The 25,759-nt window shown below is 41.6% G+C and overlaps 1 protein-coding gene across 2 annotated transcripts in view; it reads left to right on the top strand.

Moving 5' to 3' along the window:
* PDE1C (phosphodiesterase 1C, calmodulin-dependent 70kDa) overlaps positions 1-25,464 on the top strand; it is a 65,722-nt gene extending 40,258 nt beyond the window's left edge. Inside the window, exons 14-18 of one of the 2 annotated variants that reach the window (XM_010012088.1) lie at positions 843-917; positions 6,103-6,112; positions 18,988-19,014; positions 22,472-22,506; positions 25,295-25,464. In XM_010012088.1, coding sequence (XP_010010390.1) covers positions 843-917; positions 6,103-6,112; positions 18,988-19,014; positions 22,472-22,506; positions 25,295-25,464 — 317 coding nt within the window. Of the gene's footprint in view, positions 1-842; positions 918-6,102; positions 6,113-18,987; positions 19,015-22,440; positions 22,507-25,294 lie in introns of both variants that reach the window. The other variant, XM_010012089.1, reaches the window with a different exon arrangement.
* Positions 25,465-25,759: the final 295 nt, after the last annotated feature.

The raw sequence follows: 25,759 nt of genomic DNA, 5'->3' as shown, positions 1-25,759 counted from the left end.
ATCTGAAGGAGGGACACCTTCTTTGCCGCTGCTTGGATACTGCAGCTGAAAGAACCCTGTTCTGCTGGAGCTCTTCTTTCAGGTTATTTTTCATTTGATGTGCATTGGGCATTCTCATCGATGAAGGGATGGTCTGGGAAGGTCGGTTTGTGCTCTGCTGTGTGACTTACAGAGGACAGAAAACTGGAATAACTCTGGTTAACCTTCCTGGCTTCATAAAATACACCCCAGCTCAGGTTGCCATTTTCATTCTGCATCAAACATTGCTTTGCCAAAGTCTTTGCTTGCCTGGTTTGCTAGAGAGACTCTAAAGCCAGTCATCAGTGCTGGGATGTTTGTTTGTTCCCTGGTACCGTCATTAAAGGACCAACCCAAATGACTCTGTGGATAAAGGAAGCTAGTAAGAGAAAGTCAGACAAAATTATATAGGACTGTTTGGGAGATGTAAGGTGGTTCTTTAATGCAGAGACTTGTGAGAAAGTCTTGCAGGGTCTTAGTCCTTTAAAAGCATAGATGTTCGAGAGTCCTGATTTTGAAGGTTATGCTTCGGTTTTTAATGGCCTACATGCAACCAGAGGGAGGATGAGTTTGCATGCACACTTAAGAAGGTGTCAATAATTAGAATGAATTTAAAAGTAGATGGTAAAGTTTCATTTTCTATATGATCCATTTTGTCTGGTGCTTTATTCTATGAAAATATGTTAATCCAGTTCCTTGTGAATTCAGACCTTTTCTCCTAAGGAACATCTCCTTTGGATGTTGCAATTTGATTGAGTTACAGGCATTAATAAACTGCTGTCTGCATTAAAATGCTTATAGTGTTTCTTATTGCTTCTTTCTAGGTGAATTAAAGGAAGACAATAATTTGGACAAAAAAGATCAGTCCAGTATGGGGGATGAATCAAAGAAAACAGATGGTAAGGAAAGCATTTTATTCCATTTTGTCACCCATTTTTAAATGCAGCCTATTCTTCCTTAAACATCTGCACTTTATTCTAAAACCAAAAAATTGGGTGGTAACAAGAAACAAACTTAACAGAAACAGTCATTAGACTCAAAAAAAGCCATTGGGTCATTCTGGGGGAAAATCATCCCTTTCACACCATGTGTAGCACCACTTAGCTGGTCTGCTAGTGAGCCTTATCCATCAACTTTTATACAGTACCTGCAAGGAAAAGTTCTGGATTATCAGAGTTGCTTAATAGGAAATGTGGATGTGTGAGATCTATCCTGAGGTTTTTTTGTCCATGTTCTGCTTTCTGTTAGGACAGGAATGGGAGTTTTTTGCATGGAAGATGCAACAAACAGAGCTAGGAAAAAACCTGCCCAAGGTGTCCCTGTTTTTCATGATTGCCTGTTCTACTATGCTAATGCAACACAAAGCTTTGTTGATTTAGTTGACCGAGAGGGAATTTGCCAAGCATTGTTGAACCACAGCATAAAGGTCCTATTAAGGATGCTACAGAAAAGGGATGAAACATGGTTCAACCGAAGTGATCCCAAGCCATAGGATGTTTTCTTGGGCATCTGGGATTAATTTCAAACGAGTCTGAGCCTAGTGTAGAGGTCCGCAGATGCTTTAGTAGTCTCAGCAAAGTGGAAAACCGACTGTTAGGTCTGTGGCGTGTTTACTCTTTTGCACCTCCTCAATCTGTACCACAGGGCTCTGAGATAGTATCTGAACCCACATTGTTCCAAAAGCAGTTGCTAAAGTATTAGGTAGCAAAATAAATGAGAGACAAATGTTAGAGCTAGCATTTTCTTTGTGTATGTCTCTGTGAAATCCACCGAAACACAACTACTCCTAGGTGTAAATAATACAGTACTTTGTTTTGATGGTCAAGAAAGACAACCTGACTGTAAGTACTGCAGTTTAGAATGATAGCATGTTTTCTCTTATTGCTTCCTTTTAAGGCATTCCTATTGCTCTAGCAAAGTGATAAATGAGAAGAAAATGTGATACCTCAATTAAAAACGTAGAAAAATTCATCTAGAAGCATGTAATAATTTCAGACACATAAATATGTTTTTTTTTAAAACAGCAATTGTTCAGGAAAACTCAGTTATTTTCTTCAGAGGTCCTATTATTTCCACGCTCGAATTAAGTGTCTGTCAGGAAAACAGTCTTGAACAGGTACCACTCACAACTCTTTCTGCAGTCATGCAGAAATTAAGCACAAATATTCAAACAACATGTAACTCCTCAGGTGAAGAAGGCCAAGTGGGTGCAGGAGCACTGGGGCTTCTTTAGGAGGATGTAGGAGCATCAGCCCAGCCAAGAGAGTAGACCTGGGAGTCCCTAACTTTGAAGGACCAGGTTGCACTTGAAGGCCTGCACTCTCAGGGTCTCAGAAAGATTAGGGGCACCTATCTGGTTGGACTGGAGGACCAAGAAGTGAATGTTTCATGCAGACTTGAACTTGAATTATATATATATATATAAGCATCCTTGAGGGAGTGAATTTGATTCTTTGCAAGTTGTTAGTCTTTGCGTGGTGTTACTTATTTAATGTGTATTTGTTTTCCTGTAAGAAAATGTTCTGCTCATCCCCTTACTTGAACTTGAATTACCATGGGACTAGTTGAAGTCAGTTGAAGTCATTACAGCGAAGAAGCAACTGTAACTGTGCAAAGAAAATATGTAGGCTGACTGTTTTTCTTTCAGACTCTGTAGAGGCAGATTAAAGCTAATGATCTCATTGATAGAACAGAAAAATTGTGAATGATCAGTCTTAGAAAGGAAAGCACAAGGGTGCCAGTTCTGTTTTGACAAACACTGCACAAACTGTTCAGTCCATTACTCACTCTAGAGCAAATCTCCTTACCAGCCATGTGGGGGATGTGGAGAAGGTAACATTATCCACAGATAATACATAGCTCTTTACAGACTACTGGAGTGTTTACCCAAACATGTGCTTTCTCATGTGCCAGTCCATGCTCTTTCACATGCTGGAAAAAAAAGATTAAGCAGAGGAATTAGAAAGATTGAGGTTACAGCTATAATGCACTCACCACATGTGGTTTTCTGGTGGGTGAAACTCAGCCCGGACTTCTTGCAGGGTCAAGGGTGCTTGGGTTTTATAACGTCTGTGCAGTATGTAGCTGGGTGTATTTGTACTAAACAGGTGCCCATGTGTGTAGATTTACCACGAGGGCTTCATCTTTCTCACTGCTGCCCATCAGCATGAGCTGATGGTCAGTCTGTTCCCCTGTCCTACTGCACAAGTGTCCTGCACCCAGAGAAGAAAGCTGCAGAGTGTATGTTGCAGAAACCTTCACAGGATGTGTCCAAATTGCTTTTTGAGCATATACAAAGGAAGTTATTTTAGTATCTTGTTATAGGAATACATACACACCGAACTATTTCTCATACATTTGTCCTACTATGTGGGGAACCAAGTGGCCAGGGACATGTAGAATAACTATCCCCCAAGGAGACGAAGACAGTGAAGCTGCATTTCTACACTGTAGTCACAGGTGTGAAATGTAGCTTCTGTATTTGAGTTACTTTGAGTCTACCCAAGAACAGTTTAACAGCATGCCGTCGGGAACAGGGATCAGGCTTGCTGAGAGAGCAAGGAACTACGTGTGCATCAAGCTGGACTTCATACAACTGAGTCTCTCCATACCAAAGCTAAACTACTTTAAAGCTAGCTCGTGGATAGCTATGTGAGCTGCAGTCATGCCTTAGATTTCAGTCTTAACTCCTTCAAAATCCTGTGCAAGTCTCTTGAACAAAGGCTAGTCCCAATCTTATGTTAAACTAATCTTCATATTATTGGGGTTTGTTTCTATGGGAGATACTGCTTGTTACTCAGGACTGCTGCCCTTTTTCTTCACTTCCAAGAAGACAGAGATGTGGCTGCCATTTCCCACACAAAGATGCAGCCCTATCAGAGACATCATCAGCACAAATAGTTCATCAAATGTTTCCTGTGGGATAGAACATTATTAAACCATTTTGGAAAACTTGATTTTCCCATGTGAAATAGTTGCTTTTCAACACTTTTGATGGAAAATTGTAAGCAGTCACATGGAAATAATTTTTACATGCATTCACAAACCTGCTTTTTTGCAAGCTTTTTCTTCCCATTTCAGACTAGATCTAAGGCAGAAGTTCTTCCCTGTGAGGGTGCTGAGGCACACAGGGTGCCCAGAGAAGCTGTGGCTGCCCCATCCCTGGCAGTGTTCAAGGCCAGGTTGGACACAGGGGCTTGGAGCAACTGAGTCTAGTGGAAGGTGTCCCTTGCTCATTGCAGGGGGTTTAGACTAGGTGTCCTTTAAAGGTCCCTTCCAACTCCAACCATCCCATGACACTATGGTTAACACTTTCACAGGTTATCTCTACCATCTTTGCATTTTTTTCCTACTGGGAAAAGATTCTGCAATGTTAATACAAAGTTTTCAGTACAGCTCTTTGTTTTGGGACCAAAACATGGTTTATACAGATATTCTTTTTCAGCTAGCAATTACACCCAGTTAAAAGGTTCTTTTTTTTCTATTTGTCCTGGGAACTTATTGTTCTGGTGGTAACACGCACTTTTGCAGGTTATAGCACAGAAATACGCAGGGTATTTGTGATTTCAACAGAGGGGACATACAGAGAAAGCCTGTGTGCCCTGGGTATGTGTGATGAGCAATGCTCCCACCTCGTGGTCAAATCGTAACCCTGCGTCGGGGTTATAGTTTCAGTAATGCGTTTCTCTATGCAGTCATACATAGTGATAATTACATAGTAATACAGGTCATAGTTTCAGTAATACTTTTCTCTATGCAGTGCAGCAGAATAGACTAGAATAGGATATAGTTAATATAATGTAATGCAATGTGATATAATGTAATATAATTTAATACATATTCTTTTAAATATAGAGGCTCTACAAAAAGTTCATAGCAAGCTTACCAGAAATTGAGGTTTTAGCTTTCTTTATTTTGATTTTGTTAAGCTCTACTGCTGCTTAACAGAAGATAAAAGCCTTTCCTGTATGTTCTATACATTGCCCAAGCCAACATGTAAAGCTGCCTTTCGGTCTTAATTTTTCTTGACAATCATTCCTTGATCAGCAAGTAGAAAAATCCCTGATGATAAAGGTAAAGTAGAGGGGCTGCATTTCTTTCTGTCCCAATTGTCCCACGAAATCAAGTGGCAGAGTAGCTGGCACAGGATGTTGTTATCTGAGAATGCCTTTGGTTTAGAAACATGGTGGTGTGAAGGAGCCATGATGATGGCTCCACAATTATCCCAGACAGAGTTGAATGAACAAGACTTTTCTCAGCTTCGTCTAAGGAGAATGCAGCTTTTTGCAAGGTGTTCAACCATTTAAGAATAGTCAGTTTTTGCAGCCTCCTGCAGATATGGTTCTCGTGTGCGCCAGTCTAGTCAAGACTGCTACATAGTGATGAACACTAAGTAGACTTCTGAGAAAACCCTGCTCATGTTACCCACATAATGCCAGTGTTGTTTTAAAAGAGGTTACTCAAGTGTATAAATGAGCATCATTTGTCTCTATCTTCTTGGGAGAAGTAAAAAGATAAATTTCAGATCATATAAATAGTAGAGCCATGCCCCTTCTACTTCTTTTCCAAAAGATAAGTTGGTCTCTTCATTATTGTCAGAAGCAGAAAGCCCATCTTAATTTGTAAGGCAAACACACTGGATTTCTCCTTGCTGCTTGATTGTGCTCTTGATATTAAATGTCAGAATCCAGCAGCAGTGGCAAATTGGAATTACAATAGTCTCAGACTACTTCTAAAGACAATTTCCTTCCTTTTCTTACTTCTTTTTATGGCCTGTTATTTGAATTGCATTAGAGGTTATCGCCCCAAGTTAGAAATCAGAAAGTGCTGTACTGATACCTTCTGGAAGAGCTTGCTTGAAAGCATGAAGGCGTTTTGCTACCCAAAAAGATATATTTCACCGTAATTTATCTCTGCTGAACAATTGTTCCATAGTAGCGCAATATAGGATAACTGGAGGGGGGAAAAGCTTCTGTGCTTTTTAAACTACTTTTTGTGCTCTCTTGAAATAAATTTGTATGTCTAATTTAGCAAGTGGCACCCAAGGCAAGCTGGAATTTGCATAGAGGGATGTACTCTGAATAGGTTTTATGCAGTTTTAATATCAAATAGAAGATGAACATGGCGTGATCTTTGAAACTAAATGCAAAATGCATTGTTAGTACCCAGACCTCGGGGACATTACATCACCATGGCATGCGTGCCTGATGAGAATATAGGGATGTAGAAAGGTACCTTGTATAATTATGCAGATGATTTTGCAACTTGTCGGTTTTGTCACGGCGTGTGTGTAAATCTTATGGAAAGCACCTGGTTTTCCTTTGAGACTTCTGTGTATCTCTTTTTCTAGCCTGCTTTTCATCATTCAGGCCATGCCAGGTAGTTAGAAAGTCCTTAGGATGCTTGACTGCATTTTGCTTCTACTTTACATGCAGACCCAGCTACATGTGACAAGTTTAAAAATTGGGAATAGCGTTTGGGTTGATTTCACATTTAAGTGAATATTTGGAATATTCATTCCAGATGCATGGTGAAAAAAAAAAATCACTGTAGATACTTAAATAGGTTTTTTGAGTAGTTAACTTTAGGGGGAACATTTATTCAGGATACCTGTGGCCCTTTGAATACAGTTGTGCTCAGAGATAGCATATGGCTGCATTGCTTCTTGGGAGTAGCATCCATGGTCCTAGAGCATGGAGGAATGTATAACTTATGGAGTACATGATGGAAGTTCCTCATTGATCTTGCACCATCAGCCATTTTATTGCACCAGACAGGGAGTGGAGCTGTGACCTTGCTTTTGTTACAGTCCTCCTTACCCCATTTAGGATAATTTGCCAGTGCAATAATGTATAGAAATTCTCTGCTTCAGCAAGAGGAAATTCTTCCTTGTTCCCCGGCTCTATGAAGTTCTGTTCAATCCAATCACAATCAGTCTTCTTTTTCCCCATGTAACACTTAGCCCTGAAAGAGAAACAAGATCGTGCCTGAAGGGAAGGAAGAACATAAAATGGTTCAGTGACCTTTGTGTGCTGGACCTGCTGCCTGGCCTCTCCCTGGGGGCAGAGGCAAAGGGACATCAGTCCCCTTAGTCTGCAGGTCTGTACCACTCAGTCCACAGAAGGTGGACAAAGAGAAGAGAAAGTTAATTTGCAGGTTAGCTTTCTGAAACTCATACACTAACAGTAATCTTTACCACTTACTACCAATGCTAGGCAATTGGTTCTCTTTTCTGCTTCTAAACCACAACTTTCCTATTCCTAATGCCAAAACCAGGGACTTGGAGGCAGTAACAAATGTAGGAGAAAACTAGGAAGTCATATTAGTTGAAAAGTGCTATTTTGAATCAGGCTAAAGTATTTAGGAATTCATTTCTAATTCAAAGCAAGTGATTGGCAAAATTTGACGAGGCACTGAAAACAAATCCAAATGGGAATTTTTGCTTCCAAGTGATGTTTCACATTTTAAGTCAGCTTTAAGTAAGTGGTAAAAGTTTTGAGTAAGACAAAAAGCTCAGCTTGATCTTTCATTTCCTCTCCGCCTTCCTCCCACCAAAGTAACCAGCTCCCCAACAGTCGTTTTTGCCATGAGAGAAGGAAAGCAGTTGTGCCTGACCCAGAGCTAAGCATTACCCTAATTTTCCAGTTTAAGACACTCAATCAAAGAAGCAATTATTTGCCCAGTGCTAATGACAAAATCCTGATTCATACATTCAGCTGAAAACTTTGTTGGCTTTGATTATCCTTCTGCCTATGACAGCTCATCTCTTCTGTGCCTTGAAAAGCACAGGGGTTTTCATTTCCATCCACAGTGGAACAGCTCTTTGTGAAATCCACGATCAGCTTTTACCCCAGACATGTTGAGAGCTTTGAATTGTGTTTGATTATCAAATACAGAATAAGGTTTCACGCTTCCTCCTGTAGGTCACTTTGCATAATAAGTGTCTAATTTTTTTCCTACATGCTTTACTCAGGAAACTCAAACGCTATTTGGTGTAACCAAACTTCTGCCAATATATTCAGTGTGTTTTTCTCTGCTGTTACATATTTCCATAACATGCTGGTAAGCAAACAACATTTATCAAAGCAAAGCTAATCTCTTTCTTCCGTCACTGATGTGCTCTCAGGTCAAGTGTAATACAAGCTGCAAGCAAACAGGAAACTCAACATCAGTGCGAACAGGACTAAAAATTATTTGATGTCATGAATGATTTAGGGATAATTATGTGCCAAAGCTCAAAAATCAGAATACCTTCTGTGCTAATGTCATTTCTCCTCCTAGCAAAACGAATGTTAAGCACTTGGGTCGTCTGCTAAATTAGAATGATGGTATTTAAATTCAGTCACAAAAGAAGTGTTCAAAACTTTCTCCCAACAGCATTTATTCTTGTTTTTCCTTGCTTTAAACAGGACACAGGCACCTCCGAGTAACACTGTTTCCCTTGGAAAAAATAATCACTCTAAAATTTCTCATCCATTAAAAAGACAGATAACGAAGATGAATTAACTTGCAACACGTATTTCTTTTTCATTTCACTGATCTTCATGTTTCTTAGGCCTCATTTATCTCTGGTGCAACAGAAGCAAGAGAATAGCACAAATATGCCGAATTTCTTTCTTCGTGGTCTTAATTTTCTTTGAAAAGACTTTTGAATAGCTTTAGTAGGAGATAGTATCATCCAGTGCTGAGAACTGAGCACTGAGAGTTTTGATATCTTCATTTTATTCTGAGCACTAGGAGTAGCTTTAACAGTGCTTTTCAGATGGGGACAGGTTAGGGCTGAGCACGCTTTAGCACTCAGTGGAGACCAGAAATACCCTGGCTTTGGGGAATAAGCTTACAAAATTAAGGGCTTACTCCTGCAAGATGCTGAGTGAGAGTCACAAAAGGAATTAAAAGTGGCAGATTTAACAATCTGCTGCAGCAACTGCAAATACTTTCATCACGTAGTGAGAAGGATAACTGTCTTTTGGATTATGGGTTATCTGAGACACATGTAATCTGACTGTTATTTTCCCTCATTGTGCACTGCATCAGTAGTAATTGTTTTTATGATATCAATTGCCCGATAACAATTTGTCATTTCTGTTGTCATTTCACCCAGTGCCTGGATGGAACAGGGTACTGCGGGAGGGCAGAGTCTGGAATACTCTTATCCTGAAAAGCTTAGGCTTTTAATAAATGAGGGTAGAGGCTACCTTCAAATGCCAGCTTTTCTAGGAACACTTGACCAACCATGCTGGGTCAGGCCAAAAGCCCTTTAGGTCTCCATCACCTAGCTGACAATGTTTCATAGCAGAGATCGTAATGAACAAAGGACAAAACCAGAGCAATGCCTCCCCCCTACACCTTTCTGTCTTCAGAGAGCTAAGGCAGAGGTCAAATCTCTGACTTGCACAGCCTTTGATGGATTTTTCTTCCATTACTTTGTCTAAGTATCTTTAGAGCTCTGGCACTCTTTTGTGTACTGGGCACTGAGGCAACACAATTCGAAATGTACTTAGGCGTTATATGAAAACTTGCATCTTTTTATTGGTTTCACATTTATTGCTTGATAGTTTCATTTGATAACCCGCTCTTGGACTATGAGAAACAGTGAGTAATTGTCCCCTATTCACATTCTTAGCACCACTCATAATTTCATTTACCTTTTATTAGGTTCTCCTTGCAACTCTCCTTTTTCAGGCTAAAGAATCAGTGTGCATAAACTTTGTGTATTCAGCTTCCCTTCAAGTGCTGTTTGTGTTAGGACCTAACACAGCCTGTTACACACATGGTTATTGGGATGCGACAAGAGAATCTGACTTTAATAGCAATGAGAAGACCTGTAGGATTCACTTTTTCCCACTAAATTTTCAAAAATAAAGTACATGAAATACAAAAATTTTCATCTTAATGTATTTTGATGCTGGTGTTTTTGGTTGATAATGATGTTACATTATGAAAGCACAAAAAGGCACATCCCCATAAGGAGCTCAGTAAGGGATGTACTGAATGAATATGGTTAACTGGGGTGCTCTTCTTTTGCTTTTTCTGTGTCTTAAAACTCTAACTCAAAAATATCTTGGGGTAATAGTACTTCAAGGTACTCAATGATATTTGATGGTGTGGTGAAGTTTGCAGAATCATAGAATCAACTAGGTTGGAAAAGACCTTTAAGATTATCAAGTCCAACCTTTACCCCAGGACCACCAAGTCCACCACTAAACCATCCTGCAGAAGAGCTTATGCAGAATGCCAAGCAGATGAGATCTGCTCATGCTAAGCACTACTTTTTCATGAGTGAACCACAAGGTTACCACAGTCTGCTTAGAAAGAAAATCTAAGTGTATAATCCTGGATAATCATGGTGTCATCTCGTGCTTCCTTCATAAAGAAGTATGGTTATAATGATGAAGGAATGCATATTTAAGCAGATGAAACAGGGATTGTGCAATAACCTCACAAACACTTCCATTGACAGGGACTGCCGAGCAAGCAAAGTAGTTTGTGAGGAAAAAAAACCCAACCCAAAACAAAACCCTGCTCACAAAACTCCTTATTCCACATCACACTGTCCTGCAGTCTGCATTCACCGTCCCTGCTCACAAAACTCCTTATTCCACATCACGCTGTCCTGCAGTCTGCATTCACCCTTTATTTGTTGGGAGAAAAAATAGCAGTGTTCTTTTAAATGCAGCTTGAAAACCACAGGGATTGGTCTTATCCTGGTGTGGCACTGGATGGTATGGGGAGGTGTCCTGAGCCCCCTCTGAGCATTGCTGTGCTTTTGGCAGCTGGGGAGGAAGGGATGAAGGGAAAGGGCAGGCATTTGGCTGGAGCAACAGGGCTGCCACCTTCGGAAGCACTGCTGGGAGAGGTCAGCTCTCCACTTCCAGCTGGTAGAACTGGCATCATAGAGTCATAGAATCCCAGACTGGTTCGGGTTGAAGGGACCTCAAAGCTCATCCAGCTCCAACCCCTGCCACGGGCAGGGACCCCTTCCACTAGAGCAGTTTGCTCCAAGCCCTGTTTCCAACCTGGCCTTGAGCCCTGCCAGGGATGGGGCAGCCACAGCTTCTCTGGGCACCCTGTGCCAGCACCTCAGCACCCTCACAGGGAAGAGCTTCTGCCTCAGAGCTCATCTCAATCTCCCCTCTGGCAGGTTAAAGCCATTCCCCTTGTCCTGTCACTCGTTGTCCTGTCACTGCAGGCCCCTGTCAGAAGTCCCTCTCCAGATTTCTTTTGGCCTCTTTAGGCACTGGAAGACTGTTATAACATGAAGAGCTGTTAGATGTTAACATGTGTCACATGAAGAGTTGTAGAAGTACTAGTGTCTGCATTAATGATCACGGGGAAGGCCAACACTCAAACTTGACAAACAATATAAACTCATCTGCAGCACGGAAGGACTGAGATGTGCATTCACATGAGGCTGTTTCAGATAATGAAACTCAATATATGCCAAGTGAACTGCTTAAAGTCTTCATGTGTACCAAGTGCTGCATATTCATTCTTTTTCCTCTTTCAATTACCTCTGTTGATATGTGCTAATATTTGCACTGGATTTATTGTGCTGAAATGAGACAGTAGCTGAATCACATCCAAGGTTAAGGTAGTTGTAGGGAAGCTATATTGCATCCAAAGGGAAAATTCAGCTAGGAAACCAACACATCTGCTCCACCACGTAGAAAAACAATTTAAAGCAAATGCTGTACTGGAATGTTCTCACTGGAGCTGGCAATGTGTCTGAAAGAAGCAAAAAAGCAATATATGACTCAGTTCTCCACAGGGAATGTCTGGAGTCTGGAAAAAACATTGCATTTTCCCTTGTTTGATTAATGGGGATAAAAGGGGTTAAAAGTCTTGTGAGTAGAGACAGCATAGGCAGGGGAGAATGTTTTGGGTGGTACATGGAGCTCTGTTTCAGATTCCTGTTGTGATTCAGCACATCATTTAAGAGATTCAGAAATAATTACTGCTCAAAGATGTCCACATGTGCCAAATGATTACCTTGCCTCTGGGTCACTCTTCTCTTGAAAATGTGGTTAATGCTACATGTCAGAGAATTGTTATGATCCTGTTAATGACAGTAAATCAGGCTGAACTTTTGAGATAGGAAGACATCAAGGAAGTGTAGTACCCTTGTTATGGCTGTTACCATTGCCTGTTGTAGATTATGCTGCCAGTAGTGCTGGGAATATGACAGTTGAGTCTAAATAAATCCAATGAAATGCCGAAAGCCTAATTCTTTACAAATGTGTCTTTGAATTGCATCAGTGAGCAAGATATTGTAGTAACAACCTACAGGGGACCATCCTGAAAGAAGTCCTGCTGCTAACTATGCAGTAGAAGAAAATGATACCAACTCATTGATAAATCTGTGCAGCCACTGTGTGCATTCATCAGAGATATTGCAATCCAGTAACAATCTTAGCTCTTTGTTTTGCCTTTGCCCAAATACTCCTTAAAAAAATAGAGCAATATATTATTGAAGGCAAAACAAACCTGTTTTCTGAAAGGGACCCAAAGAGATTCTGATGTAGTCACATCTCAAAGACATGTCCAGCCTTACAGATTAATTTATTTCTCCTTGGGATGAATCTCCTTGGTTGAGAGAACCCTTTTAAGTGCACTTTCCAACTCCGCAGGCACAGGCATTGCTAGAACAGCAGTAGCTAAGCAGAGTGCCAGGCATATTCACATAACTGGTTGGGACAGCCAATATAGAGTAAAATATTCATGTTTCCATTTAAACTTTTCCAGAGGATTTCTAGAGAAGGATATCAGGAGGGTTGGACAGAATGTCCTCTTTCATTAGAAACTGTCCTTTTTCACTAGAAAGGAAGAAGAAGTTTTCTTGTCTACATTTCTTCTTGAGGAAGATCTATTAGTTGTGAAGGATCACTTGTGGTATAACTACATAGAAAAGTTAGGTTTGTACGTTCAGGATAATGTTAGTTAAATAGACCCTAATTTTGAGGCTGAAGGATTATAAATATTTGACAGAGGAGTCACACAGATTCTAAAATGCACATATTTTAAGTCTCAGGCACTTACCTGTACATAAGACTGTGCTTCTCATTGCAATCTGCTTGGGAGAAAGGGGCTCTTAAAAGGTAGTGATCTGTGTGTCATAGTATCATAGAGTCAGAGGTTGGAAAAGACCTTTAAGGTCATCAAGTCCAAAAGTTCGGAGCATTTTCTTCACCTCAAACCGCATGTACAACATTGTTGCTTTCATGAGCAAAAAGGTACTGAAAGAGCTGATGAGCAAAGAGTGTCATCACAGAGCCCTACAGCAAAGAAACCTTATAGGATCTCGATCTAAGCATGTTGGATTCTGTTACATGATCCTGTTGATGTCAAAGGTTGACTTCCCACTAAGTTAGTCCGACAGCAATGGATTTCACTTTGTGTAGGACACAATGATATTTCTAGTTGAGCCAATAAGAGGTATTACTTTGGTGGGCTTCACCTTGCAGCCTTTCAACGGTTAAGCAAAGCTGCACTGCTTGGAGGAAATGAGGCTGTCTAAACTGATACCTTCCTTTCTCTTTCCCAGATTACCCGCTCCTTGGACAAAGGGGAGAAAGGCAGCATTTGACACTTCTTCTTTTTCTTTTTCTTTTTTTTTTTTCCAGATACAGAAGAGTAAAAACATATAAAAAAAGAGACTGCAAATTTCTTTCATCATTTTAGCTGAGCTTCTTCATTCCTGTTCTCCTCCTTCCGCAAAGTCCAGTTTCTGGGGAAGGCGTTAAACAACTTTCAAAGCACTCCTCCTCCCACTGGCTACTTCACAGTTAATGACTCTGGGTTCTAGGGTGGGGGGGCCTTGGTTTTTTGGGTCAGTTTGATTTTTGTTTGTTTGTTTGTTTGATCCTGTATTTGTGCATTTTCTGTTGTTTTGGGAAGTTTTTTGTTAAGAAAAACAAGCGGTGGTTTCCTGATGCAAATCATAGAACTGTAGAATGGTTTGGATGGGAAAGGACCTTAAGGTCATCCAGTTCCAACCCCCTGCCATGGGCAGAGACACCTTTCACTAAACCATGTCACCCAAGGCTCTGTCCAGCCTGGCTTTGAACACTGCCAGGGATGGAGCATTTACCACTTCTTTGGGCAACCTGTTCCAGTGCCTCACCACCCAATGGTTCTTTTCCTATGGACAGGTCAAGCCAATACATGAGAGGCATCTTCAAAAGTTGGTATTGCCCTTTGCTATGGCTCAGCTTGTGAAACCAACATTAGGATGATGCAAAAGAATATACACATATTAAAAAACTCACTTGATAATACTTCACTTCTACTCTTTTCCCTGAGAGCCTTTCCAATTGCTGGTAGACAGAATTTGCCACCAGTTTTACCCTTGCTGTAGAAGACTTTGTTAATAAGAATGGTAATTTGTAGAGTCATTTGACCACTTGTTAGAATTTGATGTATTTCCCAGACAATGCAATGATAGCAAAACATTTTTGTTTCTAAACAGCAGGCAGACTCACTGGTTTGCCTTGATTTTGCTGTTAGTAATAGGAAAGGAATAATTCAATGAAAGCCATATTCCCTTGGGGCAATTTTGTTGTCAGACTCTGAGAGCATGTGCTGATGTACTGCTTGATGTGCCTGCCTTAACTTGAGATTACAGATAACAAGCTGTTTCCCACATTCATGGGCTACTCTTTATGTGACATGAATATCTAAGAGACGAAGGGTAGCAGGGAATCATGCAGGGAATCACACAGATCAGTTGTTACTTTCGTCTCAGTGTGGTCTTTCTTTCATCACTGACTGAATGGACAGGCCAAAGAAAGGGAAAAGCATTGCTGGAGAAGTACAGACAAAACCAAAATGAAACAGTGTGTCCTAAATACGCTGCTGGAGTCAATGGATAAAACTGTTGCATCCAGTGGAGTTAGACACATGGAAAGTAGCCATCATTTTGGCCCATTTCTAAGAAGAAATGTTATAAACCTAACTCAGGCCTTGATTCAGGAAGGTATCTTTGTATAAGAAACATCAGACATGTATGTGAGTGCTTTTCTGACTTGGTATCTTGGTAGGGATCCAGTTAACTGTAAGTAATTTTACCTGTCTATGTGGAAATCAAGTCTTGTATGTACACATACAGCTGTTTTTTGCCTAACTCCTTTTTGTTCAGGATGAGGTCTTGCTGTGTTATTTGTGTATGTGTTATACAAGGAATCAGACTGCTGTCATGGCTCTTTGCTATGTAGAGAACATGCAAAACATTGACTTAGGAAGTTAAATCTTTAGTGTTTCCTTTTCATGTTCAAAAGCACAGGACTTTACCACCAGCCTATATTATATATTAGAGCTTGGGTCTCTGTTCCTGCTTAAACTGTGCATGTACAGGGACAAGCTTCCTGCGACACTAGCAAAAATCACAGCAGCGAGCTCAGCCTAAATCCACATTTCAACATGAATACCTTCTCACTCAGGAGTGTTTGTATCTGGGATTTTGATTATTGAGGCTAGACACATTTTGAGTTCTTTTTTTGGACACCGGAGTTTGAGTTTGTTCAAAGCCAGAGATTTAGATTAGGTTCATGCTGTGAAAAGGCTGCACTTCAATCACCTATTTTCAGAAGGAAGAAGTACAGAAATAAATCCTGCAGCTCTTAGAACTCGCAGTTGGCTTCGCTGAACCAGCTCATTTATGTGAAATAAATATAAGGGCACGTAGTGTTCCCAGTCATGAGCTCCTGGTTCAGTCGTAGATTTTCTAAGGGAAGCAGAGTGCTGGGAGGGCAGCAGCCCCACAGCCAGCTCCATGTGGTGTGACGGGCAGAGGGCTGTGTCACCACGTAGCACTTTCCCACCTTCCTTTTCCCCTCTCCATCAGCATTCAGCCCAGATAAGAGTGGTGGAATATGACTTCCAGCCCCGACCAGGCTCTTAGAAGGCTTGCTGATGAAACGTCAATAATGCAGAACTAAATGCTGCAGCAGTGACTCAGTCCCTAAAGTCAGGGGGAGCATCCCCTCACTGAGTGTTTAGTCGGAGGTGCAGGATGGTTTAGTCAATATTTTTTAAGCTGCCCTTACCTAATGTACAGTGACTAAAGATGCCTTAGATTATGCACAGTAGAATAATAATGTTACTTAAAAATACCTAAATAATTTTCTTCATCTGTTTCTGATATGTATTTTCTTTCTTTCTGGGAGTGGTTTCTTTCAGGCAGCGAATCCAGACTGTGTCAGTCACAGCTGGTCAGTTCTTGTTTCTCATGCATTGGCACAAAGGTGTGAAATCAGACTGGAAAATGATTTTCCTCAAATGTTAGGGTTATCCACCACCAGCAGGAGCTAGTAAGGCAAGTGGTGGATTTGCCATCTTCTGGGGGGGCTGCAGGTCTGAGCTGCCATTCCAGAAGAGATGCTACGGTCAGAGTTACCAATCTCAGCACAAAGGTATGCAGCAGAATGGTTTGCAATACACGGGCAGTCAGAGCTAGCTCTAACATGCTCCTGCCCTTTGAAAATCACTTGAATAAGCTACAGTGAATTGTGAGCAATTTATGGAATTATTTGTTGTGTCAAAAATTCCCCATGAAATTTATTAGGTTGGGAATTTAGAAAGTGAAATCTAGAAACTGAAATCCTGCCAAGAGACTAGGCCAGATGAGAGCATCTATCGTGGGGTCCCCTCTGAGGATCACACCTCCATCCCCCTACTCTGCCCGCCCCCCACCTCCCTGGAACACTCTGCAGCGTTGTGCTAGTGCATTGTGAGCCAAGGAATGGTATGTTTAGTCACTTCCCAGTCAAACTAGAGATCAGCCACTGTGCAATTGTGTACAAAACCAATAAAAATAAAAGATAATAATAACAGAACTGCTTGCTCTTATTTTATTCCACCAAAAGGAAACGAACAAAAGAAACAGTGGAAAAGGATCAGGCGTTCATCATCTGATGGCCTATGTTTATAGAATGAGAAAGGATTTCTGCTTTTCACCCTTACCTATCTTTCTCCAGATGTAGAGATCCTTTTCCATCCTTACTAAGATTATACAAGCAATGAATAATCCTGAAATTCTGCAAATATAAGGAGCTTACCATTGGCCTCGTGCTGCAATTCTACACAGTTATTTGGGAGCACCCTCCAGTAGGCACAGAGGGATCTCATGCTGCCAGTGCTTCTTCTGGAGGGTGGCACAGGCTGGGAAGTTGTGTGATAAGGACACGCCTTCTACCTCTGCGCAGGGACTGCTGGTGCTCTTGGGAAGCTCGGCCTTGCTGGAAGAGCACCAGGCACCTTCTGCTTCCCAGAAGCTGCTGTGTGACTTGAGAGGGAGAATCCAGGTGCTTTATGCCCTTAGAATAATGAGGGATACCATTGTGAGTATCCCTGACTGTTTTTTCCTTTAGCTGGGATTGGTGTTCAGGGAACTAGTAGACCTTTGACTCATGGTGCTGTAGTGCTTGGGTTTGGAAGGGACCTTTAAAGGTCACCTTGTCCAAACCCCCTTCAATAAGTAGGGACATCTTCAACTAGACCAGGTTGCTCAGAGTCCCTTCCAGCCTGACCTCGAATGTTTCCAGGGATGGGACATCTCCCACCCCTCCGGACAACCTGTTCCAGGGTTTCACCACCCTCTTTGCATCCTGTTGATTATTTAAGTGGTTCCAAGGTGCCAGTTCTCTGGGCTGCACTCAGTCCGTGATTTGAACTGTGTGTTCCTGTGACAGCATTGAGAAGTGTTCACGCATGGGAAATAAGTGATTTGTTTCTTGTTTCAAATGTAACAACCTGTGATGCACCCTCTCAAAATGCTTAAATTAAGCAGATTTCCTTACAGACTGCACAAATTCTATTTACCCAAAGTTATATGGTCAGATTTCTGTGTTTAATTATAAAAAGATGATGGATGTCACTAATCTTTTCCATGTTGGAGAAAAAAGATACCAGAAGAGAACTTTTCTTTTTCCTAATAATAAAATAGGTGGTAGATTAAAAAACCAAGAAATTTTACAATTTTAGACTTAAAACCTATTCCAGAGTAGTCAATGTAGGAAATGCAGCTGGTAAGCACACTATGTATTAATACACTAGGAAGTTTAGCATCAGAATGAATCTGGAATTTGGGAGCCTAGTTCCTGATGCGTGAATGAAGGGGGCAAATTCCTTTTTCTCCATGTTTCTTGTTTTCAGGCAGAAATTTTCTTGTTGGAGAGAAACCTTCCAAAGTGTAGTTGCTTATGCAGGAGGGGAATGGGATGCGGTGGTGGTTTTGCAAACTACCCTTTGAATATGCACATGTTTGCATATGTACTTATGAAGTCTTACAAGCTCAGTCTGGAAGCAATATTTCAGACTAGATAGCTGATAATGCTGAGCTCACCTAGCTAAAGGCAAATACCACCTGAATTTGCTGTTAGGCCTTGCAAACTCTACAGCGGGTCCCAAATGTGGCTTTTAATTAAAAAGCACAGTAATCTATTCAAATTCGAAATGATGGAACCTGACAAAAACAGTAGTTCTTTTATTTCAACTAGAATAAACCAGTCTGTCTCCAGGAACTCATGAGATGGTCTTAAATATTTCTTATTGGCTCCTTTTCCTCACATTTCATTTTATAATAATGAAACTCATCATCTTCTAATGGTCTATCCCATACATTAGCCATTATACTCAACAAACAACAGCATAACCAAGTTCTTTTCTCTTACTCTGTTTTAATCCAGTAGTTAATAACAACAGAGCAATCCTGTGCTTTCACATGTGTTGAACCAGTGCTGATCTCAGAGCTGTGCTGGTGCGGGGTCTGAACATCAGCACTCAAAAGGAGGAAAAGCTGGCTGAAGATGAGAAGGAGCCTCAAGGCACTGACTCCATGCAGATCACTCCAGGGGGTGGGCATCAGTGCTGGCCACCTAGAAAGGAGGGAGAAAAGACATAGCATAAAGGCATAAATGCCTTCAAAGCAGGTACAGAGGTTTTTCCCACTCGTGTTACCCACCGCACGAGTAGGTTTGCTCCAGGTTCAGTTAGTGCCGGGTGCTCCCCCTGCTTCCACAGGCAGACAAGTTTTGGGATCCCAGACAACCTTTCTCCATCTGATTACTGCGGTCAAGGCGGAATGACTGCCAATGCCATTAGGCAATGCCAAATGCTGGCCATGCATTCTCACTTGCTGAGACTGCCTTCTTGTTGCTGTAATATCTCTTTTGATCCCCAAGAAGCACAGAGGGATCTGATCTGTATCCTAGCAGGAGTGGGGCACATGCTGGCCTTCAAGGCATCAGCTCGCCCTGTTCTGGTGACTTGACCACCAGGTAGAAGAAAATGGAGCTGTTTCAGGCAAGCTGATTGAGGACCTGAAGCTCAGTTTTAACAAGTTTATTTACCCTCAATACCTAAGTGCACAACAGCACTTGCTCACAGCACACTCTTGGCATCTTGTATTCTTTCAGTTTCTTCCAAGTATGTGTATCAGCTTCTGTGCATTCATAACACCCTGGGTTTAGAAGCTATCCAGTGGTAGGAGGAATATATGTAATCCCGGTGTCTCTGCTGGTGGTCGTAGAAGTGCATCTGTCAAACAAACTTACTTATGGCCATTGGGGTTTTCTAGTGATAAAACCTACCAGTAGGATGACAGAGCGAGCATTTTCCTTTTCTTCTTGCTTGGATGATATTTTTATACACTTTTATATGCAATTTTTTTAAATATTTGCTATTTTTATTGTAGGGTTCTGGTTGGGTTTTTACCAGACCTTCTGGTCGTCTACAGGCCCAGATTCTCACACGGATACTTCCCTTCCCTTTTCTTCTCCCCAGTAGACAAAAGCCATTGTGTTTGCAACATCAGCTTGGAGCAAAATAACACCTTGGGCCTGGTCTCTCTTTTAGTTGCACTGAAATCAAAGGAAGTTGCATGCAAAGTCCTGCTGGTCCCACCACTGGGGCTGAAGATGAAATAAACTTAACATACACAGCCAATTGCGCGCAGGGCGGTCGGTGTGAAGCCAATGCATCAGGGTGGCTCCATCTTCCTGTGCTGTGGTAGGATCTGCTTCCACCTCGAGGTGTTGAAATAAGACTCTTCTCTCCCTCTTTGTTCTGATGCTGCTGCTTCTTGTAGGCACTGCAGCCAAAGTCTTACCGCAGCGCACTGACTACCCTCAGCATGGTGGCTTATCTGGGACAGGAGGTTCCACTGCTCTTGTGGTTAACCCTACAGCGACAGTTCCTAACTAATGTTAAGAAACTTTAAAGCTATTGGTAGGGAGGATAAGGGGAAATTAACCAAATTCAAGGATCTTGGTCTTGTAAAAAATAACCTTTTCTCAGCTGGCATTCTGCAGGCAATTCTGTGTATGAAGTTGAACATAAACTTTAGCATATGTTTATATTAGCAGAACTGATAATGCAGATGCCTGTCTTGAACTGAACTAAAATAAACAACAGAAACCTGTTCTCTAACATTTTCCAAGGAAGAAAGAGGCAGGTTGTTACACTGTTTTGCACCAGGGGTTAGACAACAAGTTAAAATGCATGCTGAGAGCAAATCTCAACACATTTGCTCCTGGGACCGTCTGGGACGGGTAATGAAAAACAACCTCTTTGGTTTGTTAAGACTCATAAAGAAACAAAAAAATGCAAACCTGAAATGAATGATGCCATTTGTAATGCGAAATATTCTCAATGTTGTGAGAATAATTTTAAACAATATGTATTTATTGCTAGTTCCTTATTTGAAAGAAGAGGCTTGTGGTCTCTGAATGTATAAACCATTTCTCAGCATTCCAGTTTTTCTGTAACTGAGTCCATGTATGTTCATCCTATTACCAAATAAAACCAATGAGATCTCTGCTCCATTTGAATTAAAGCTGTAGAAGGGTTCCTTTTATTCTGGTGCTTTCTACGTCCAGTCCAGGCACGGCACTTGCCATTTGCTTTCCAGTGTCCAGCTCCCCATAGATTACTGGTAATAATCATCTTTATTTTCAGCCTAGTGGGAACGTTGCTTGGACAGCAGTCATTGCCCACCCCCTGCCCCTTTGAGGAGGATTTAGTGGCATTACCTAGTATCTAAACACAGGGAAAGTGAGGTAGAGAATTCAAATAGCTTATTTAAGGACCCCAAGGTAAATCTCTGCCTGTTTGGGGATTAGACATGTCAACCTCACCTTTCCCCTTTTCTCTGTTGACTAAAATCAGAGCCAAGAAGATCATCTAACCCAACAACAGCACACCAAACTCGTGCCCACTCAAACACTTGCTTGTGTGATGTTTTTTCTTTGTGCCACTTGAAAGATGAGAATCAGTCCCACAGGGCTGGTGTCCTGTGCTCCAATATTGCTTAGAGACCTCTTCTTACAGCTCTACATCTCCACATAGGACCTTCTACAAAGTACCTTACCCCACAGGTAGAACCGGGCAGTGTCTGCACAGTGGGCATCACACCACACAAGCAATGACCAGTATTTTCCTATCCCACTGCTGTTTTTCTATTTGATCTTTTCCTTGAAAAAGGGAAAAAATCATGATGAAGAGAGGCAGAGGCCAAACCATTGTCTCTGAGGAGGATGTAAAGTTGAGACATGTTCAATACAAGCATGAAAGGCTTTGTGCATTCCTTTCCTCTCTGTGAGGTTCACTGGTACTGCTATCCTGGAGAACATGCAATGTACTCAGCACTGTACCTGCTTGCATTCTTATGCCTTACCAGCTTGGTTTGAGTCTGCAAGTACCTCCAGTCCAGTGCAAGTAGAGATGAAACCAACCTGCCAGTTTCTGATAGATATTGAGGGTGTTGATGCAGTCGACTGTGATCTTCAAATCAAAAATACTGATTGCCACAGAAGCAAGAAGGGAGAAAAGATGGTTGAGAAAAGGCATCTAATGATTCGGGTGACTTGCCTCTGCTTGCAAATTCAGTATCAGAGTCCTTTCTCTGGCATGTATCGCCAGTGACAAATGTCCGGAGCTATTACCAACTGGTGGTTCCCAAAGTGATGCCAGCCGCTTGAAGAACCACCCCAGACTCAAGGTAAGTGCTGTGTAACTGTCTTCAGAGCTGCACTGGGCAATAAAGCTGGTGTTTGCCAGTTCTGTGGGACATGGAAGTAGCTGGAGGGAAAGCTGTCTGGGATCTGGCAGCAGTTCATAGGTCCAAAACTTCAGAATCTGAAACTTCCAGAATCAGTAACCTGGATATCTCCACCCAAGCCCTGGTAAGTGTAAGAGATACCCGAGTACAAACAAGAAAGATATGTTTGGTATTGACTCCTCTGGATGGAAAAGTCCCCAGAAGTGAAGCTATATTCCCTGTTAGCCTCACCTAAAACCATGGATAAGAAATGGCAGAAGGAAGACAGCAAACACCTTGTAGTGGTGGCCGCACTACAAAAAGCATTTGAATGGCTGGTGAGACTCGGGTTCATTCATCTCTGCTGAAACTACTCTTTCTCTTTAAAGGTCCAGCACGACGTTCAACTGACTTCCCAAGTCTGGGCTCCTCGGCAAACCACCTTACATTGCCAGGTCAGTCAGTACCACCTCACTTTTATTTGCTTACGTGCACAACTTGAGAATAGGCACTCACAGTGCCTACTGTCTGGGAGATGGACATGACTTCTTCTCCAGGTATGGCATGGCTGCTACACATCACATTAAACAAGTTAAACCCATTCACTGGGGTTGAACAAACAAACTGTTGTTTTTAATGGTCTTTACTGCACGTCAGGGTTTTTGTCCAGAGGAGCTGTGGCTGCCCCATCCCTGGCAGTGCTCAAGGCCAGGTTGGACACAGGGGCTTGGTGCAACCTGCTCTAGTGGAAGGTGTCCCTGCCCGTGGCAGGGGTTGGAGCTGGATGAGCTTTAAGGTCCCTTCCAACACAAACCAGTCTGGGATTCTGTGATAAATGCCTTATGTTTTGTGGCTAGCAGTGCAGGCTTCACAGGCAATTTAAATTCAGTTGGCAAGTTAATTTGGGCCTTTATCATATGGACATAGATGCTGAAGGGAAAAAGTAAGGCTGTTTTGTAGGCCAAAGCATCGCAGTTTTTGTGCCCTTCCCTGCACAAACATACCAAACCCTGCTGTCTCTATTTCACCACTGTAACCATTTTCTCAATCCCTTCATCTTTGTCCCACACAACTGTTAGAAGAAAGGGAAGGTTATATGAAGCAGTTACACAGAATAATGGCTTAATGTGAACAAGATACTATCTTGAATATGCATATGCAGGGCAGTCATATATGTATAATTCACAGTAGCTGAAAGAAAGAGTAAGTCTGCAGGAAGATAACAAGAAATCACCAAGAAAAAAAACCCCCAAACTTCAAGCAGAGTCCTTAAAAAGTTTTACTACAGATATTACTGTCAGTGGTTGCTGTGCCAGCAGATGGGATATAGTGTGGCTCCGTATATAGATGTGCAGTAGCATGTTTCTGTTCTCCAAGCTGTTCCTGGTGTGATGCTCTTTCGCAGCCACCACCTCAGCAGATTGTTTCTGCAGGCACAGCTGCAGCCACTGCTAGGGTGTAAGTAAGGAAAAGAACAAGTGGGGATGTGAGGCCTATTCTCTGCTTTTATTTCCTGATGGTAGCCATGATCTTTAAAAAGGAATTATTTCCTTAAATGAAAAAAGGGAAATTCAAGCCTTAGCAGCACCAAGGATAGAAACTTGTAATACTTACATACTTACTTACTTACATGCTCCATGCACGAAGCACCTGAGAGTCATAACCTATTGAAGCCCACAGAAACCCTGTGAGGGAAGCTTGTTTTATTCCCACTTTACATGAGGAGAAGCCGGGGTGAATGTTACAGTCCAGGTCACATGAGAAGTGAGTGAGCAATCTGGGAACCAACCTCTAGAGTCCTGAGAGAGTCTTCTCCTCATCACTTTGAGGCACTAAAGCTTGATGAAATTAAATGTCATAGATGCCTTTTATCAACTCCTGTATGAGGATGATAAACAGCACTGCCAGTGTTCTGGATAAACCCCCTTAAAGCCAAGTCTTCTCTGTTGGCAACAACTCCAGTAAAATTCCAGTTAACAATAAATATTCCCCCATGCTGAACAATGGAAAATCCAATAACAGTTTGGCTGAATCCATGCTGAGTACAGAAAATAGAATTAATCTGAAAAATGGATGTGCCTCAAAGAACAGTAGCTCACCTGGATATTTTTCAAGCTTTTAACGAATGTCAATCTAGTCTACTTGAGAACAGGAAAGATTATGACTATGCAGAAATCCGGATGTGTACCTCTGAAGTTTATTATGTCCATGGGTTTTTTGTTTCCCAAGACATTTTAGAGCATGATTAATCACTTAAAGAGTTTATGAAGATGGGAGTGTGACTGTTCTAGCATTTGATGTTGGCTAGGTCACACAGGGGAATCTTTTCTGCTGCTTAGGATTCATGCTGAGAGCAATGACTTTAAAGTGCTTGTCATGCTAATTATTGACTTATTACTAGGTTATTTTGCAAATAATAACTAAGCAGAAGATGAATACATTTGGTCATGTTGAATTTTTTATTCTACCTATGTAAAAATGTAAGAAAGCAAGCCATAGTTCAAATAAACAGAGTCAAGAAAGCTGAGAATAGTCAAATTCATTTGTAGCCCACTGTGACTTTCACAATGACCTGTAGTTTACTGGAAAATCATAAGAAACCTTTTGGATCCACCTCTTCCTGAATTCTAGGAAATGGGATCTTATCTGCATTTATTGCCTTAAAATGACCTTGTTCAATGGTATTTTGAAAACCGTGCGATGTTTAGCTATCTGCATATAGCTAGGTAAGTATAATGTTTCTTCTTCATTTATACTTTTGGCACTTTCATCTTCTGTCGTAACTGTTGTTTCCCAACCTTGAGCATGTTCCTTGGCATTCACCTGCATTGGTGTAATTTTCTGGGATGTTGGAATGAGGGCATGATTTCAAGATCAAGTATTCCAAAGGGTTTAATTGCCCAGATTTCTATTTGGAGATGTCTGTGCTTCATTCTAGAGTTTTACATCTATATTTATGATTTACGTCCCTGCCCATGATAGGGGGTTGGAACTGGATGGTCTTTAAGGTCCTTCCAACCCAAACCCTTCTGTGATCTTTTTTTCCCCTGAACCTTTTCCTAACCCTCTCTAACTACCCATTAACCCAAAAGAGTCCTGGCTCTCACGCTGAGGAACCCTCCTTTGCACAGACAGGCTGTGCTGAGCGGGATGGATGCAGCTTCCAAGGAATTGATTTCTTGCCCAGCAGCGAGTGAATACTAGGGATGGTAACCATCCTTGTTCTTTCTTTGTCACCACCAGCCATCAAACCTCAGCTGCGGCTCCTCAGAAGGCCCACTCACAGCTCAGGAGACTATTTCCCAGCCTCCCACAAGAAACTGGAGGAACATCCGGTGACATGTAAGCTGCTTGACCAGAGGGGAAGGATGAAGAAGATCCAACATATTTCCCAGAGCTGGAATAGAAAATAGCAAAAGAGATAAAGAGGAAGGACACTCATCACAGCCGGACGGAAGACAACGTGTAACCCGTTGCACAGGCCATACTGTGTTGTACAGCAGCTGCAATTCTACATAAAGCAAGTGTATGATTTAGTTAAGCAATATAATGGACATTTCGTTATAAATGTTCTCAATAGCCTCCTTATTATTGCAGCAGACACCCACACAGCACTAAATTATTGGGCTGTTACCTTAAAAGAAGTGATTGTATGCCATTGTCTCAAGTTAAGGAAGCCAGTGCTTTCCTAGATTGTTGGGCTCCTTA

This window comes from Nestor notabilis, unplaced genomic scaffold (genome assembly GCF_000696875.1).
Source record: "Nestor notabilis isolate BGI_N333 unplaced genomic scaffold, ASM69687v1 scaffold8343, whole genome shotgun sequence".
In the NCBI taxonomy this organism is placed as follows: Eukaryota; Metazoa; Chordata; class Aves; order Psittaciformes; family Psittacidae; genus Nestor; species Nestor notabilis.
The sequence above is the reverse complement of the archived record's forward strand: the minus strand, read 5'-3'. Positions and strand labels throughout refer to the sequence as shown.